Genomic DNA, 17675 nt, shown 5'->3' on the forward strand with positions numbered 1-17675 from the left:
TACATCACAATTAAAATTCAGAATTTTTTGCTGTGTACGATCCATACAAATTTCCAAAAAATAGTATTTGCAATTGTCTACATGCAGGGAGGGGGTGTCTAAAACCTCTCAATAACGGTCTACGTAGTTTATGAACAGCCTCTTATAACAAAATACAAACAAATTTTCTTTTACCCTCTCCGAATTCCATGAAACATCGCATAATTGCGATCACTAGGGGCAATGAACCACATTTGTGCGGGAATTCGGCAATTTTGACTCTCGCCTACATAGCAAAAAATAAGGAATTTTACATGACCAAAACCATTTTAAAATTACATCGCTTTAACTACGTTTTTAATTTAATTTTACATTAAAAGAGCACGATAAAACTCATACAATTGCACGTTTATTCGATTAATTTTCTCCTGCAGTGTATTATTCTCCAAGCGATGTAAAAACTTATCGAATTTTCAACGATAAAACCTATAAATTAACATGCTCGTGTCAATTTAAATCAACAAACATTGAGAAAGCTAATATGGCGGACGAACCGATTATTCGATCAGTTTTTTCACCGCCGCGTATAGCTCGGATCACTTCTTTAGTGGAAAATATCGGGAAAAGTGTATTGTAAGTTTTGTGAGCTCAGTTTTGGTGAAGTTGAACGTTTTATCGTAAATATGCACGTCCACAAATACAAAATAGATAACAGACACAATATTGATTAAACCGGTTTTATACCGTTATTTTTATAATATAAAAACCCGAATTTATCCACCTATGGTGTCAAACCCTTCTTACTTATTCAAGTTTATTTATTTTATTGTCATTATCAGTGACCAAGCCCCCCACCCCGTGTCATCCAGTGACGCTACGCCACTGCCTGGGGGTACCCGGAATATATCCGGGTGTAGTCTATTTGGTGAGGCTACCAATCACCTTATCATCGTATTTTAATGTGATTTAATGGGTTTTAATTCAATTCATATTCAAGCAACTTCCCCGGGGTACCCGGAACATGTCCAAGTGTGTCCAATGTGGTCTGGAACACTTAACACGACTTGCATTGATCTTATTTTTGAATTCTGTAGTAATTTGATGTGTCGCATGATGGTTTTGATACGTTTTCCGTTAAATCCAGCGTGAAGGCTCATATTCACCGGATCTTATTCCGGCCATATCTCTGGAACCGGTTCACCGATTCCAAAACCGTTCAATAGCGTTCAATGGGACCCCAAGACCTATCATTTGGCGCCGAGTTTGTCCAAATCGGTTGAGCGGTTGCTGAGAAACGTGAGCGCATTCATTTCGTTACATACACACACACATACACCCATACACACATACACACACACACAGACATGTACGGAATCTTCATGTGTAGTTGTTACGCACCCCCCAGATGGACGATTGAGAAGTTCTACGAGATGCTTGATGGACTTACCGAAGAGCTGGTCGGACGACGACCGGTAGTCATCGGAGGAGACTTCAATGCTTGGGCAGTGGAGTGGGGAAGCAGGTGTTCCAATGCAAGAGGGCACAGTCTGCTGGAAGCTCTGGCAAAACTGGAAGTTATGCTGGCCAATAAAGGCACCAGCAGCACTTTTCGCAGAGATGGCCGAGAATCCATTATCGACGTTACTTTCTGCAGTCCGTCGCTGATGGCAAACATGGATTGGAGAGTGTGCGAAGGATATACCCATAGCGACCATCAGGCGATACGATATGGCATCGGTCAACGGAATACTGTGGCAGTACGGAGGACGAGAACTTGTGACCGAAAGTGGAAGACGAAAGCTTTCGACAAGGATTTGTTCGTTGAGGCACTTCGTGTGGACGGGAGTCCCGTAGATCTAAATGCGGACGAGCTGACAGAAACGTTAGTGAGAGCATGAGACACGACCATGCCGAGGAAACTGGAGCCAAATAACAGACGGCGTCCAGTCTACTGGTGGAACGAGGCACTTAGTACTCTCCGCGCTAGTTGTCTCAGAGCCAGAAGACGTGTTCAGAGAGCAAGAACGGAAGCAGACAGAGAGGAACGAAGAGAAGTGTTTCGAGCGGCCAGGGCCGCTTTTAAACGAGTGATTAAGCAGAGCAAGTCGAACTGTTTTAAGGAGCTGTGTCAAGACGCTGATGCCAACCCCTGGGGCGACGCATACCGAGTCGTGATGGCGAAGATCAGAGGTCCAACGATGCCCGCTGAAATGTGCCCAGAGAAGCTGAAAGTCATCGTGGAAGGACTTTTCCCGAAGCACGACCCAACAACCTGGCCACCTACACCGTACGGAGAAAGAGAGGGAGATAACGTCGAAATCACCAACGAGGAGCTCGTAGTAGTGGCGAAAGGATTGAAGGTGAAGAAAGCTCCCGGTCCGGATGGAATCCCCAACGTAGCGTTGAAAGCGGCGATCCAGTCATCCCCGGACATGTTCAGGATGGTGCTGCAGAAATGCCTGAACGAGGGTCACTTCCCTGACAGGTGGAAGATACAGAAGCTAGTGTTGCTGCCGAAACCAGGAAAACCGCCGGGGGATCCAGCATCATACAGGCCTATATGCCTGCTGGATACACTCGGAAAACTCGTGGAGAGGATCATCCTAAACAGGCTGACGAAATACACGGAGAGTGAGCACGGATTGTCGGAGAGGCAGTTCGGATTCCGGAAAGGGAGATCGACGGTGGATGCAATTCGGACAGTGGTCGAGAGAGCTGAAAAGGCGTCCAAACAGAAGCGGAGAGGAGATCGATATTGCGCCGTCATAACGATCGACGTCAAGAATGCGTTCAACAGCGCCAGCTGGGAGGCCATCGCCGAAGCACTGCATAGAATGAGGGTCCCTGACTACCTGTGTAGGATCCTGAGGAGTTATTTCCAGAACCGGGTTCTGGTCTACGAGACAGACATGGGACAGAGATCGATTAGGATCACAGCGGGAGTTCCACAAGGCTCCATCCTTGGTCCAACGCTCTGGAACGGGATGTACAACGGCGTGCTAACGCTGAAACTGCCCAAAGGAGTTGAGATCGTTGGCTTTGCGGACGACGTCGTCTTGACGGTAACAGGCGAGACGCTGGAAGAGGTGGAAGTGTTGTCAACCGAGGCAATCGACATGATTGGTAACTGGATGAAAGGAGCGAAGCTGCAAATAGCCCACCACAAAACGGAAGTGTTATTGGTCAGTAACTGTAAAGCGGTACAGCGGGCGGAAATCACCGTCGGGGAGCACACCATAGCCTCGAAGCGTGTGTTAAAATACCTGGGAGTGATGATCGATGACCGGCTAAACTTCAACAGCCACGTCGAATATGCCTGTGAGAAGGCTTCGAAGGCCATCAACGCGATAGCTAGAATCATGCCGAACAACGCTGGTCCCAGCAGTAGCAAGAGGCGTCTTCTGGCCAGCGTGTCATCATCGATACTGAGATATGGAGGTCCAGCCTGGGTTCCAGCGCTGGAAACGAAGCAGAACCAAAGGAAACTGAGCAGTACGTTCCGGCTCATGGCCATGCGAGTCGTGAGTGCGTACAGAACCATCTCGTCGGAAGCAGTATGCGTTATCGCCGGTATGATCCCTATCGGCATCACCCTGGCGGAGGACAGTGAGTGCTACAGGCAGAGAGAAGCCGGAAGAGTACGGAAAGTTGTGAGAGTGGAGTCATTGGCTAAGTGGCAACAGGAGTGGAACACGACGGAGAACGGTAGATGGACACATAGACTAATACCGATTCTTTCGACCTGGGTGAACAGAAAACACGGAGAAGTCAATTTCCACCTAACGCAGTTCCTGTCTGGCCACGGCTGCTTCAGGAAATACCTGCATCGGTTCGGACACGCAGCGTCACCCCTCTGTCCGGAGTGTGGCAACGTCGATGAAACGCCGGAGCATGTGGTCTTTGACTGTCCAAGGTTCGAGGCAGTGCGAACGGAGATGCCCGTCCTTAACGTGGAGAATGTCGTTGATGAAATGTGTCGAGAGGAGGACTCTTGGAATGCCGTCAGCAGGGCAGTCACACAGATTATGTCAGAGCTGCAGCGTAAATGGAGAGAAGAGCAGCGATCTAGCAACGCCAGCTAGCGCTGAGAGTACGACAAGTGCATGAGCACAGCCACCCCCCGAAGTAGTCGCTTCACAGTGGTCCCGGGGGGATTCAGGCAGAGGAGAGAGTAAGGAATGGGTTTTAGTGGAGCTGCACTAGGCAACTAGTGGATACCACACCGTGCCACCTTCACTACAGGCCAGGCTTCTTGAAGCTTTCCTAAACCTTACTATAAAAAAAAAAAAAAAAAAAAAAAAAAACACACAGACATGTTCCGATCTCGTCGAGCTGAGTCGAATGGTATATGACACTCGGCCCTCCGGGCCTCGGATCGATAGTCGGTTTTTCAAGTGATATCTATACCCTTCTTTGTAAGAAGGGTAAAACATTAAAAAATGCGTTCGTGGATCCTTTTTTCTCTTGACTGATCGTGTAAATGTAGTCGTGTGATAATTCCACGTACTTGACAATCAGTTCGATTTTATGCAAATTCGTTCAAAAAGCTATAATTTTTATGTTTGAACAGAAAATACACGACGCAGCATACTTTGTTTAGGAACGAAATTTGTAAAATCCATGTATTGTTAAATGTCCTGTCTCGGAGATGAACCAGCCTACGGCTGAAAATCTCCTAAATAAAGAAAGAAAAAAAAATGTCCTGTAAAATTACAAGATTAGCCGATCTATGTAAAATTCGAGTGAGGTTTTATATTACAAGCATGTAAATTTCAAGTCGTGTAAATTTAAAAAACCAATTTAGTTTACATGAATATGCATAATCTTTTTAAGTGCATGGAAATTCGTGTAAAAATACAAAATAGTTTTAACAGTGTAGTTTTACAAAATGGCGCATTAGATTATTTTCAATAAATCATGTAACGAAAACGGCTCATTTTATCGAAATGGTGTCTGACACAAAGTTGTGGGAAACTGGTTTTGCCTTTTCAAAAAAAAATATCGAATATACCATTTTGAAAAATTAGGCGAGAGTCAAAATGGCTGAATTCCAGGAAAAACTTGGTTTATTATGCGATAAATTATGCAATGTTTCATGGACTTCTGAGTTTTGCCTCTGCTTTCTTCCATACACGCAACTTCTTAAATTCTTCCAAACGTCTATGCTGCTCTATCGCTTGTCGCTTGACTCCTCTTCATCTGCTCCGTATAGTCTGCTAACCCCAATTTGTAGAAGTAGGCTGCTGTTTCTGAGCATCAGTTGCACCAACGCTAGATCATATCTGTGACCACTGGTTAAAGATCGAACATTTCCCCAAGCATGTGAAATGCGTACCTCGACTGCCTTTCCATCAGCATAATGGAAAATATATTTGCTGATGGTTATGCAACAAGCAATGATGCATCGCTTCCTCTGACTTGAACAAGACTAAGTAATGTTTTATCATGTTACTGTTTTAAGGTAAGCCACTCCACAAGATTAAGACCTCAGGACGCGAAGAAACAAGAAAGGGGTCAAAGATCAGTGCATCGTGACTTATTCAGAATGATTGATTTTATCAATAGGGAGTACTTAGACAGTTTTTGAGAGATTTTAGACCTTCTTTGTAAAGAAGTGCCTACGTGGTTTATGTGCAGCCTGCTAGACTATAGAAAGCCCCTGCATTCAAAGTAAGGCTATGTATAAGTCTAAAATTTGAATACAGTATGTAAAATCACTTTAGTTTAGTGAAGTGAATCAAAACTGTAACAAAACCAATCTTGTTAATCTAAATAGATACCGATTTGAAAAAGAAACTCAACACTATCAAAACATGTAATTCAAACGATTCATTTTGATAGCATTGCCGAAAACAAGCTCATGTGATCTATTATGGTATATTTTCTCACAAATTCCCATAATTGCAACATACATTTTTTTGGTAGGACCGAAAGACGTGTATAAAGAACATTCTGCAAAAGATTTTTTTTTTTGTATATTAGAAAAATCTCCATCACTTCTATACGATCAGGAACACAATTCCTTGCAACAGATTTTTTTTTCTTCAATTTACCTTCTTAATTGCAATCCTGATACGTGAACCCTTCACTCAGCTCGAGACATCTTCTGCTACTCTCTTACGCGCCCGAAGGAAGAATGCAGCATAAAAACTCATGCTACTGCTTCATTTGCGGCGATGCTTGATGATGCTTGATGGTGATGACGACTCCGTACAAGTTGCCCTACTGTTATCGATGATGATGATGATGATGATGATGATCGGAAAGGGTTCGAAAAAAATGTTGTTAAAAATTATGCTAGGGTTCGAAGCACATCAAACACAAAAAAAAAACATTGAGGCGGAGTCTTCGAGTCGCGCTCAACTTTTTCTCTCCCTCTCGGAATACACGTTGTGTGCTCCTGATGTTGTTCAAGTTTTTAACTCTTTCGCCGCACGGCTAGCCAGCAGGGATGAGAATGAGAGAAAAACCTCCGAGGACCACGCGGTGCACACACATACCGGGCTACGACCACAATCGTAACGATTGCTTGCTCTTGACTGATTTTCCTTAGTTTCCTCTTCATTGCCGGAACGTCGGTTCAGATATTCTTTTGACTTCGATCTGAAAAGTTGTTGTCATTAGAGCTAATCTTTTCACCTTTCATCCAATAAAACATAAAAACGCTCCTATAGAGATTTGCCCGCGGTTTCGTGGGCTCACTGAATCAAAAAGTAAAGCAGTGCAATCGGTATTGTCAAACGGTCGTAATTATTCCAAGTTTGGCGTATTGAAAATTAATCCGTTCGTTATCATTGGTACCACCAGGATTCCATGAATCATCGATTACGCGCACTGTGATAAACAATTGTGACATACTGTGTGGTGAAACATACGATAAGCTACCGAACTGTCACGTGTGAGAGACTGAAGCACAATCAAATAAAAGAACAGTGGAAAATAGCAATCATTTAGGATTTGACGGATTTGTTTAGTTGAAATTTATTTGTTGATTTGAAATTTATGTTGGTTCGCTTTTGGTCTTATATTTTTTTTGTTTTATTGAGGGGATTTAGTTGCAATTAGTTAGTTCGTTTTTGTTAGGTTTTTTTTTTTTGTTTATCGCTAATTACATATTTCGTCGCTTGGTTTTATTTGCACGGATTTTTGCTCGCGCGTACGTATCATTGCTTCCGCGTTAATCAGCGATCGATCGCATTTCTTCGTCCTTGCTCGCGATGCTTTAAATGTGCCTTGTAATTTTGCAATCGGGAATGGAACAAAAGCCGGTTTCCTCGCCAACGACGGTTACAAGTGGTGTAATAGTACAGAGTTGTGCACAGGTAGACGATGGTGGAAGTTTTCTGGGGGGTGTTAGCGCTAGTGTAGGTAGTCTTTCCGATAGTAATCTTAGCTCGACGACGGCCACCAGTGGCAACAAGCCGAAGATCACCACGTCGGCGGCTGGTTCCACCACGGCAACACCGGTTAAGGCATCATCCGGAGCCCAAACGACGACTTCGGCAGCCACATCCTGTGTGTCCAGTCCGGTGCTGAGTCCGCCGCGGAAAATCTGGGGCCGCAACAACAACGGAACAAGTGAGTATATTCTTTTTTTATCATGTTATAACGGTTTTACCAAAGCAAATATAAGGTTCGTCGCTTAATGCTACAGCATTTAGTTAAAAAATCTAATCAAAAATGGTTTTTTTTAATACTGATTAGCTGTAATCGTTGAGTCACACTCTGAAAGAACGCTCACGAATCGTAGAATCACTGATTATGACTATCTGGAATCGAAATTGATAAGGTTGATGTGCCCAACCACACACTTAAATTGTTTACAGGAGTCAGTATTTTTTACTGGGTTTTTGAACTACTGAAAAATTCGGCTATAATTCAAATGACCGTTATTCGCAAAGATTCGATAAAATCGACAAATTTTATTTTTCATCATTAAATAGGGTTAACAGAAGTAAGTCTGTAAATTTTTGTAACACATTTTCTGAACTTTGATTTTTTCACAGATTTAATAAAATTTTACCGAACTCAATCCAATTCCTCGGTAAAAATTACTGACTAGGTAAATGTGCATACTTCACAACCTCTTCTTGGAACTTACAAGTACAGAATGTCATTATAACATCTAATTATTTCATAATAGCGAAAAACATTATTTATAGAGAAGTGAGTGGAAGCAACCCTGTCTAGAAAAAACTTCATACAATAAAAAACGAGCCGTGTCATATAGAAGAATGCTTCAATAAGTGGGTGGAAGATAATACACTTTGTTCACGAAATGTTACCAACAGGTAGTTGGCAGTCCCTACTCTTCCTATGCAAATCGCTTTATTCGGCTGCCTGGTATAAACCACTATTCCTAGTGCTGCTGTTTTCAAAGCAAGCAGTAATTGTAACAACAATAAAGAAAAAAATAAATCTACATATCCCACCCAATTTCTCGGAAAAGTTACTAGCAGCAAATGGTACAAACTGAAGTACCATGAATATGTTTTCTGTGAAATCGATATGCAAAAAAATTGTTCAACAAACTACCCAAGTAACATTGCAAGTTTTATCGAGGTCTTAAAGCATGCTACAAGTCTAAATCATGGTCTACAGAACTCTCATAAAACCAAAATTGTTACTTGAGTATGCAACTGATCACACGCAGCGCCTACTGCGTCTCATAAACAAGTGATGACTTTTGGTGGTCATACATCCGTACATCTCTACAATACCTTAATACCGATATTCGATTTACAAAAAAAAATCCATTATCCTTATGACTGCATAAATGTAATACTAATGGTAATTTTTCTCTGAATTGGCAATAACTTATGTCTTTTAAAGACATTACAAGGGATCTTTCAAAGCTACAACATCTGTTTAAAACAAAGCCTGTTTAAACAATTTCTGTCCCCTGCGTGATGTATGGAAAAGCGAAGTGCGAACAATATTGTTAATGTAGTATATTTGATGGTTGAAAAATAAATTACTTGACTTTATTCACGGAAATCTGCATTACAAGTTAAGGTAATCATTAACCTTTTATGGACCACCCAGGGTTCATAATTAGACATTTTACATCTTATGATGGTAAATCACTACATTTTTTACATAAAATTACATTGATCCGCAAGTGGTCTAGTATAGAAAATGGTTCACAAAAGATAAATTTGCCCTACTTTATGCGCCAGAAAATAATGCCAAATTCTTCATAAAAGATTAATGATAATTTTCGCATTATTTTATGGTGCATACTGTACATACAATCACCAAGACTCAAACGCATTTCTTGAATAGTGCAGTTTTTCAAACCTTCTTCTCCTGGTCCCGTTTTGTTTATTGATAGTCATACGGCATTCCTGGTTACTGCGTTGAGAATAAAGAATCCATTGAAGATGTTTAACGTGTCCCATTAACACTGGATCCCTCTTTTTTTTAAATTTATTATTAAAGATGTTATCAAAGTAATCAAAACGCCACCTAATTCACCTTTTGGCTATGTAGACTTATTACTACTACACACTACGAAAAAGACATGTAAATTTCAGTGCCCTGAGACCAACACATGCAAGTGGCCCTTTTGACATAAGAATCAGTTGAAAAGGACGAGAAAATCACTTCAATCAAACGCACTTTTCGTCGAGTTGCATATATTTCAGTTTCAGGACACTTAATTTAACATGCTAGGTTTGTTTACGTTCCATGATTTACGTCAAAGCTGAATTGAGTCTCGTGTAAAAATAATAATTTCTATGTGTGTACTGGACATGAAAGTACACAGCAAAAAAATAATTTTGATATCACATCAAAGTTGATGCACTACAATCATGTCGAAAATTTCATGTAATTTTTATGGCCACATAAATAAACAAATGCAGTAAAAGCAGCGTAATCTCAGTTCATGCATTGTATTAATGATAATTTTGTCCTTTTTAGCAAGTAATATTACACCATATTTTCGACATGATTGTAGTGCATCCACTTTGACGTGATATCAAAATTATTTTTTTGCTGTGTATTGTATTAGCAGTAGATTAGCCCAATATAACATAAAAAAAACTAATTAGCCAAATATTGGTTACGGTATTGCGAAAACTTATTCCTGATGGTATATGTGTCAACTATAAAGCCATACCAATATGCAATATAAGGCTTATATACGATTTATATAAAGTTTGGTAGCCTTAATTTAATCTTTTATTATAAAAAGGGCGGTTAGCGGGCAATTAGGACGTTTGGATTACTTGGGTATTTATGTGTTACATAGTGTGTAGCACATAAATTCCGACATATCCTCTCTTCAATATCTAAGGTATCTAAGGCCATATAGGCGATGAAATCAAGATGCACAAATTTTTCTGTAAAATAAAGAAGCAAAGCTACAGATTTATTGTACTACATTAAAAAAAATCACTCATGGTGGAATTCCCAGACAACACGAATGCACGTACCGTTCCGATTCAAATTTCGGACGATTCAAATTTCGGACACTTTCATTTTTAGTTAAATATTACATCCAGTTAGAAACAAAGTAATGATGTTAGATGATCGTGGAGGGCACTAGTCAAAAAAATTTAAAATTTACAAGACATGTGGATCATATTCGACCGAGATAATCAACTTTTAAAAGTGTCCGAAATTCGAGTTTAAGTGTCCGAAATTTGAATCGGCACGGTATATCAAAGTTATTTCTGTGATATACAAGCAAACAAATGGTTTATAATATACAAAAATTGGTCATACGAACAAAAGTGGGGCCCATATTCGTGCAAAAATAAATTTATTTAATAACTATGAGATTTGACATCATGTACATCTGTAAAAACAAATTCAGTATGGCAAGTCTAACGATCTTATCCAATTTAATTAGTAGTACAATTTGCTGTGATTTATCGAATTTATCGAAATTGGAAATCCGCATTCTATTAAACTAAAACATAATGCGATGTATTTCGTCTTTATTTCCCATGTCGACTTAATATGTTACAATTTACGATGATATCAGTATATTCCCAAACAGCATTACAAGTGTAACGAGGTTTTCAACCATTCGCAAGTTTAAATCATAATCTAAAGAATCCTCATAAAACCCAAATTGTTACTTGGGTTGTTAAACGACTTCTGGTTGTCTGGGATGATCCATGACAATTATGTCTTGTGAAATTAAGTGAACTTAGACCACAAATATCCCGGATCCCTGTATTGTTCACTGGTACGATCCATTTTGGAATCAAGTGTGGTTGCCTGGTGTCCGTATCACACCAATTGGATTGCTAGGATCGAAACAGTGCAGAAAACATTCGTGCGATACGCTCTTCGCACTCTGATTTCTCCAACTTACCACCTTATGAAGAACGTTGCCAACTTCTCGCACTCGGCGCTCCATCGCTCAAGCAGCTTTTGTGGCGAAAATGCTGAAAGAAAAAATTGATGCCTCGAATATCCTCGCGCACAATAATTTCTACGCACCAGAGAGAAGACTACGCTAGCGGGATTTCTTTCATCTTGGTTCACGAAGTGTGGCATATGAACAACATGACCCCGTTAGAGTTATGTGTAGCACTTTTAATTATTTGAATTTAAGTTGACCACGCGGTCTTTCAACAACGACTCTCTTTGAGACAATAACTATTTGCAATGTTCTATGTTTAAAAAGCTTTTTTTGCATTTTTAGTATATTGTATTAATATTAATATTTATTAGGGCTACATACAAGTCAGATGAATAACTATAAATAAATAAATAAATAAAATTCAATAAATGTTCAGATTAACCTATTTACAAATTTGTAATCTTGAAATTTTGTTAAGATGACAAATAAATGAATCGTAACATATTTTTACATCGGAGCCTCAATTTTTTTCAAGTCCTGACTTCGATTTTTATTTCTTAAGTAACCATAGTCTTGGAATTTATACAACTTTCAAGCCAAAAAACAACCTGTTAGGAATTAAGTTTGGCTCAAAATTTAAACGACGGATTCTATAGAACATTTGTTTTTTTTTATCAGTTAAGATAACTCTTGAATAGATGGAAGTTCTTTAGAAAAAAAATCTGATAAACCATAGTAAAACTATTCAATGACATGGTAAAGTAAAACCTTCCATCCCATCCAGGTTCTAAATTAGCAATACACATTATCCATCTCGATCAGATGCTGAACTATCCATTAAAGAGAGCAGTTTTTACTTCTCAGCTGGCTCACTACCATTTGTGTGACATGAAATATCAAGGAGAAAGCTTTACCCCCTTTTTTTTCTTGCTAGCACACATCACGAGACTTCAGCTTTCCCATCATCCCTTGACTGGATGGGTTGTTTGTTTGCTGCTGGTGCTGCTGATGCTTCCCCAGCATCGGAGCATCGTCGCCACATATTTGTACACACATTCGTCTCCGCGTGCAGCTACTGGACGATTACTCCTTCACCTTTCCGCTTCCTGGTGCTCCTCTGCACACGCTAAGAGGAACCAGCTTAAATTGAACTCCCTGAAATGTGTTGTTTTTATTGTGCTCCACAGACGGTTAGGAGCCACACGATACAAATATTCCTTCTCATCTTTTTTTCCTCCGCTCGCTCCTTGTGCCGAGCCCGGTTGGCGGTAGTGGCCTCTTCGCGACCGCTGGCTGAAGACCATCGTGCCAACCCCAGAAGCACCAAGCAGAAACCTTCACTCCGATGTGCTTCAACCTTGTGCACTATTTTTTTCCCTCAGAAGCTGACTATTCTCCCTACTGAATCGTATTTTATGCTACGATATTTTATAGATTATACTGGCTAGCTAGCTGGCAGGATAAAGCTCCAATATGTCGGTCGAAGTTGAAGAAAACAGCAAGACCACCAAGCGGAGAAGAAATTTTCCTCGTTTCCCGCGTTTTTTTTGTGACTATCTGCTCTACTCTGTTTGCTTCTGTGACGTGAGAAACCCGTGGAAGCAAAAAATGACTGCCCTGGATTCGTGCATAGCACTCACAGGAGTACATTTGGATCCATGTTTGGGGTTGTTCTAACTAGTAAAAAAAAAAATTGCACAAGAAGTTGAAAAAATCATTAATGACCAAAATGATCTTCAATTACATGAATGTTTGTTCAGTTAAGTTCTCAGAGAGTTTCTCACTCACTAAAGTATTCTGCGCACCTCCAGTAGCACATAGAGCCAACGTGAACGGCTTATAGTCTGGGCCAGGTCAGTTTTCTGTCGACTATCTTTATTTCGTTGATGAGGCTCCGTTGCCATGAGCCATTGGGTCTGCCTCTGCAGCGATGTCCTCCTGGGTTCAAATCCAGTTTTAATTTACTCCCCTTGGAATTGAGTGACCAACTCACCACAACTTGCGTTCTCAGATTTCTGTTAATTCTGAATCTGATGAGATTGACGATAGAGCTCGGTGTTCGAGAGGCCATAGGCTCGCAAAGGCAGCTCTAGCCTTATTCTTTCGTATACCTATATCACAGCTTTCGTCATTATCACAAAATGAAAATGATCTTCAAAAGATGCCATGCTACTATACAATACAGTCAGTGATGAACTTGTGCATGATTTGTTTTCAGCAAAATTTCTAACAAAAAAAAATGAATTAAGGTAAATGAATCCATATATCCATCAAAGTAGCGGCGCCGGTGGTGTAGTGGTAAGCGTGATTACCTCTCACCCCAGCAGGCAACATCTCTAATCACGCCTTCCTTCGGAAGGGAAGTAAAGCCGTTGGTCCCCGGTTCATGAATTGATGAGTCGATATGTAGGGTCCAGGTGTGGGAGCTGCCTTCCTGGCGTCGGTAGCATTGGTGCTCAGCACGGAAAACAAGATCGACGGAAAACAAATCAAAGGAAAAAAAAAATCCATCAAAGTAAGCATGCATCTACGTCCTCAACTGCATGAATAACAATAATGTGAAAAAGAATACCGTGCCGATTCAAATTTCGGACACTTAAACTCGAATTTCGGACACTTCTAAAAGTTGATTATCTCGGTCGAATATGATCCACATGTCTTGTAAATTTTAAATTTTTTTGACTAGTGCCCTCCACGATCATCTAACATTATTACTTTGTTTCTAACTGGATGTAATATTTAATTAAAAATGAAAGTGTCCGAAATTTGAATCGTCCGAAATTTGAATCGGAACGGTACTCAACATTCTTCTTTTTTTTACCAGGAGAATCTTTGTCACTTCCAAAAAATGGATGAGATTTTGACAAAGGTTTATGTTAGAGTCAATGCTTTCAGTGACAAACACAATCTAAATCTGAAATTATACTAGGTTCTATTTTCATAAGCAAATTCAAATCTAAATTTGAAATTATTTTTCGTGTATAGTGCACGTTTAATTCACGTTGGAAAACTTCCAACGTATTTTTCTCAAAACGAATGTATTTTAATATTGAATTTGGTGGCACCATCGTATTTTACAATATAAACTTTTAAAAACAAATATTAATATGCGAATTCAATTTGTTTTTTTAAATTTCTGTTTTGTTCCATCTTTAAAATAAATCAATTTTTTTCTCTTTTCATATTCTTTTATATAGTGTTTGAAGAAAAAAAACATGGTATTAAAACCAAGATATGATATTTTTTTACAGTGTTGCCAAATTTAAATTTGATTTTGCTACTGACAACTTTTTAATTGTCTGCAACTAAATATTTGGTTTTATAGCACCATCAACCTGTACCTAATGCTATCTTTAACTACATTCGTTCCGGAGATATTAATAAAAGAAAGGGAGCTTACTTGAAAACCTCGAAAAATAGATAAAAACCCTTTGAACCGAATTTGCCCTAAAATAAGCATCTCCGATAAGGTAGATTTCACTTGCCTCGAACACTTGACGCGATTGGCAAGATCATGAGGTCATCAAGCCCGTTCACACTACACTATTACGTGATACAGTAATGAGCCAATTTTTTCAATAATTTTTTTTTTTACATTTATTAATATTTTGGAAGGAAACATAGGTAAAATTAAGTATTTAATGTATTAAGGATATGATAAATTGATTTTACCTATACATAGAGTGATTCCTTCCTATTCAAATGAGTTAAAATACAGATTATATACCAGCCATCAGTTAAATAATAATGTATATATATGTATGTATATACAATCCAACTTCTACTGCCCGGCAGTGTTTTTATGGAAGAAAAATGTTTGCAATATAATCTATTATTATCTTATACTGATCCCATTGCAAACAATTTTAGCCCGGAAGTTGAAAAGTTATAGCTCTGTTGAGATTCAGTAACCCATTTCAGAATGCCTGGTCACTCACGTTCATTCCGAGGTTACTTTCACTTACAACAAGGTATGCGGCCCTACCGATACCGTAGTACCGATATAAAATGTATATTGGTACTGCTTGTACACTTCCATGCTTGTAGATGGCACGTATTTCGTAGGATGCATTTTATATTTTTATATTTAGTTGTAATCAGTTAGATCTCACCGACCGCTTATGTCATTGCTGCTGAATCTTTGACATCTCGATTCTCGTTGAGTCATGTAGAATAATGGGTATCTATAGTGGAATAATTAATTAATTTATCTTTATTAGGGAGGCTTTCAGCCTTGGGCTGGTTCGCCTAATATAGTGGAATACTCTGCTCTCTCTTTCTCTATCACTTTTCGATGTTTTTCGTATCTCTTCGAAATAACCAAGTGGAGATGCATCAACAGCAACCGGCCTCCTCGTAGGCTTTCCTCGACCCATCGCAGGTATCTCCTTCAAACACAGACGTCAAAATTCCGGATCCATCTCGTCGAGTAGAGAACGTTCTTCATCTTTCCAGATTCGAATCAATCCTTGAACTGTAGTCGTTGGTCAGATACCTAACCTAAAACAAACAGAAAAATTAGCATGGTTTCTTAACACTCACCTACAACCGGAATCCAACTTCCCTTCGGACCCATGTCGGGTTTCTTCAATCCGGTCGGTCGGAATATTATTTTTCCTCCTCCAAGGGCACATCTCCGATTGCCAGCACCAACGACTGTGGTCATCATAAACTTTTCCAGTTTCTAGAAAATTCCGACGAAATTTCACGCATGGAAACCTCCTTCAGTTACTTGATGCGGACTTGCATCGAACGATAGGAAGTTGGAAGTTCAGTAGATCTTTTGTTCGTAACTGCCACTTGACTCTTAACCCGAAGATATTTTCAGCGGCTGCAGCAACACTTTATTCCATACTTGAGCAATTTTTTCTCACCAACACTTTAGATTCAGCCATCAGTTAAATAATAGTGAACTATAAATTCAGTTTTTAATTTTGTAACAACTTAAAAATTATTTGCAGATTAAATCTAAAAAAAAATTAAGGTAAATGCCTTTTTTGAATCACAGGGGTATTTAAATCAACTGCCTGTAATTTCATCTTGTTTATTTGATTATCTTATCGCTGTCATCCTTTCACATCTTCAAATGCATTTTAACATTGTCGTTTAAATCCTGGTTTCAGTCTGTTCCTATGCGATACGCTGAAATAATCAAACAAGCAATCCGTCGAATACATCTTCCAAATTCGTCACCCGAGATTATCGATTATTTCATTATTTCATGCACCGTTGTCAAAGTTAACAAAATACCATGCGAACACGTAAACCAAAAATGTATTACATTGAATGTTACTTGCATTTTTTATCATCCTCTGCAGGGAATACCACAGCGAATGATGTAAGTTGATCTTTGCAGATGATGCAATGATTTTTTTGTCTTTTTTATTTGGTGTTCTGTCTACGCTTTCGACTATACAAGCAAGCATTTTAATTATAACATTGAAGAACGACGCATACACTTGCCACGACTCTCTGCAATTCCCGTTCAGCAACCAATCCAGAGAGCAGTGGAGAAAGCTTTTTCTTCTTCTTCTTTGCATTTCAAGCTTAATGCTTATCGCATTTTAGCTTATTGCATGTTCTCAACTTAGTGTTTCAGATGCACTTCCACAGCTATTAATTGAGAGCTTTCGATGCCTGCACCATTTTTGCATTGGTATAATTGTGTGGCAAAGTACAATCATACTCTATGCCAAGGGAAGTTGAGAAATTTTCCAACCCGACCGGGAATCGAACCCAGCCACCTCCAGCATGGTCTTGCTTTGTAGCTGAGCCTTTACCGACTGAGCTATGGGAGGCTCCCAGGGCAGTGGAGAAAGTACAGGTCTGATAATCGCAACTTTCGTGATTCGAATCCAGTCTTCAACCTTTTTTCTACACTAGAAGTTTCAAAAACTAGGCAAAATGCTATGTTAAATTAAATAAGTGCGGTTTCGTTACTAGCTATTACTGATAAGTCCATGGTGTTCTGAAAGTTTATAAGATATGTAGCAAAAATACAGAAAATATATTTCTGACTGTAACTTTTTAAACACTTTTTTTTTAAAGACATCTGAAGACTCAAATGGATTCATGAGAAAAAAAATATATTAAAATATATGTATGCATATGATTGATATTTTAACCACCTAAAACTAGACGAACCCCAATGTAAAGATACTTTTTACATTACACATTAACTTTTTTTCACCGAACTCGGTATATTTGTTGACGAGATTAGAACAGCTGAGCACTCGGCGATCGTTTTGGTAATTACACCAGATGCTGAGTACTCGGTAGTTAAGGGATTTTTGCGAGCTGTCAAATATTACCGAAACGATTTCTTTAGCGTGACGACAAGTCAGTATTTTTTTGAAAAGCTTTCGGCTAAAATAAA

General features: G+C 39.3%; 1 protein-coding gene across 2 annotated transcripts in view; it reads left to right on the top strand.

Moving 5' to 3' along the window:
• Positions 1-6567: 6567 nt before the first annotated feature.
• nab (NGFI-A-binding protein homolog) overlaps positions 6568-17675 on the top strand; it is a 66884-nt gene continuing 55776 nt past the window's right edge. For both annotated transcript variants that reach the window (XM_065236319.1, XM_065236320.1), the window contains exon 1: positions 6568-7557. In XM_065236319.1, the coding sequence (XP_065092391.1) occupies positions 7206-7557 (352 nt within the window). In that variant the 5' untranslated portion in view covers positions 6568-7205. The remainder of the gene's footprint in view (positions 7558-17675) is intronic.

Source organism: Ochlerotatus camptorhynchus, unplaced genomic scaffold (assembly GCF_037179485.1).
Source record: "Ochlerotatus camptorhynchus isolate MF236.1 unplaced genomic scaffold, CSIRO-AGI_Acam_v1.1 ptg000546l, whole genome shotgun sequence".
In the NCBI taxonomy this organism is placed as follows: domain Eukaryota; kingdom Metazoa; phylum Arthropoda; class Insecta; order Diptera; family Culicidae; genus Ochlerotatus; species Ochlerotatus camptorhynchus.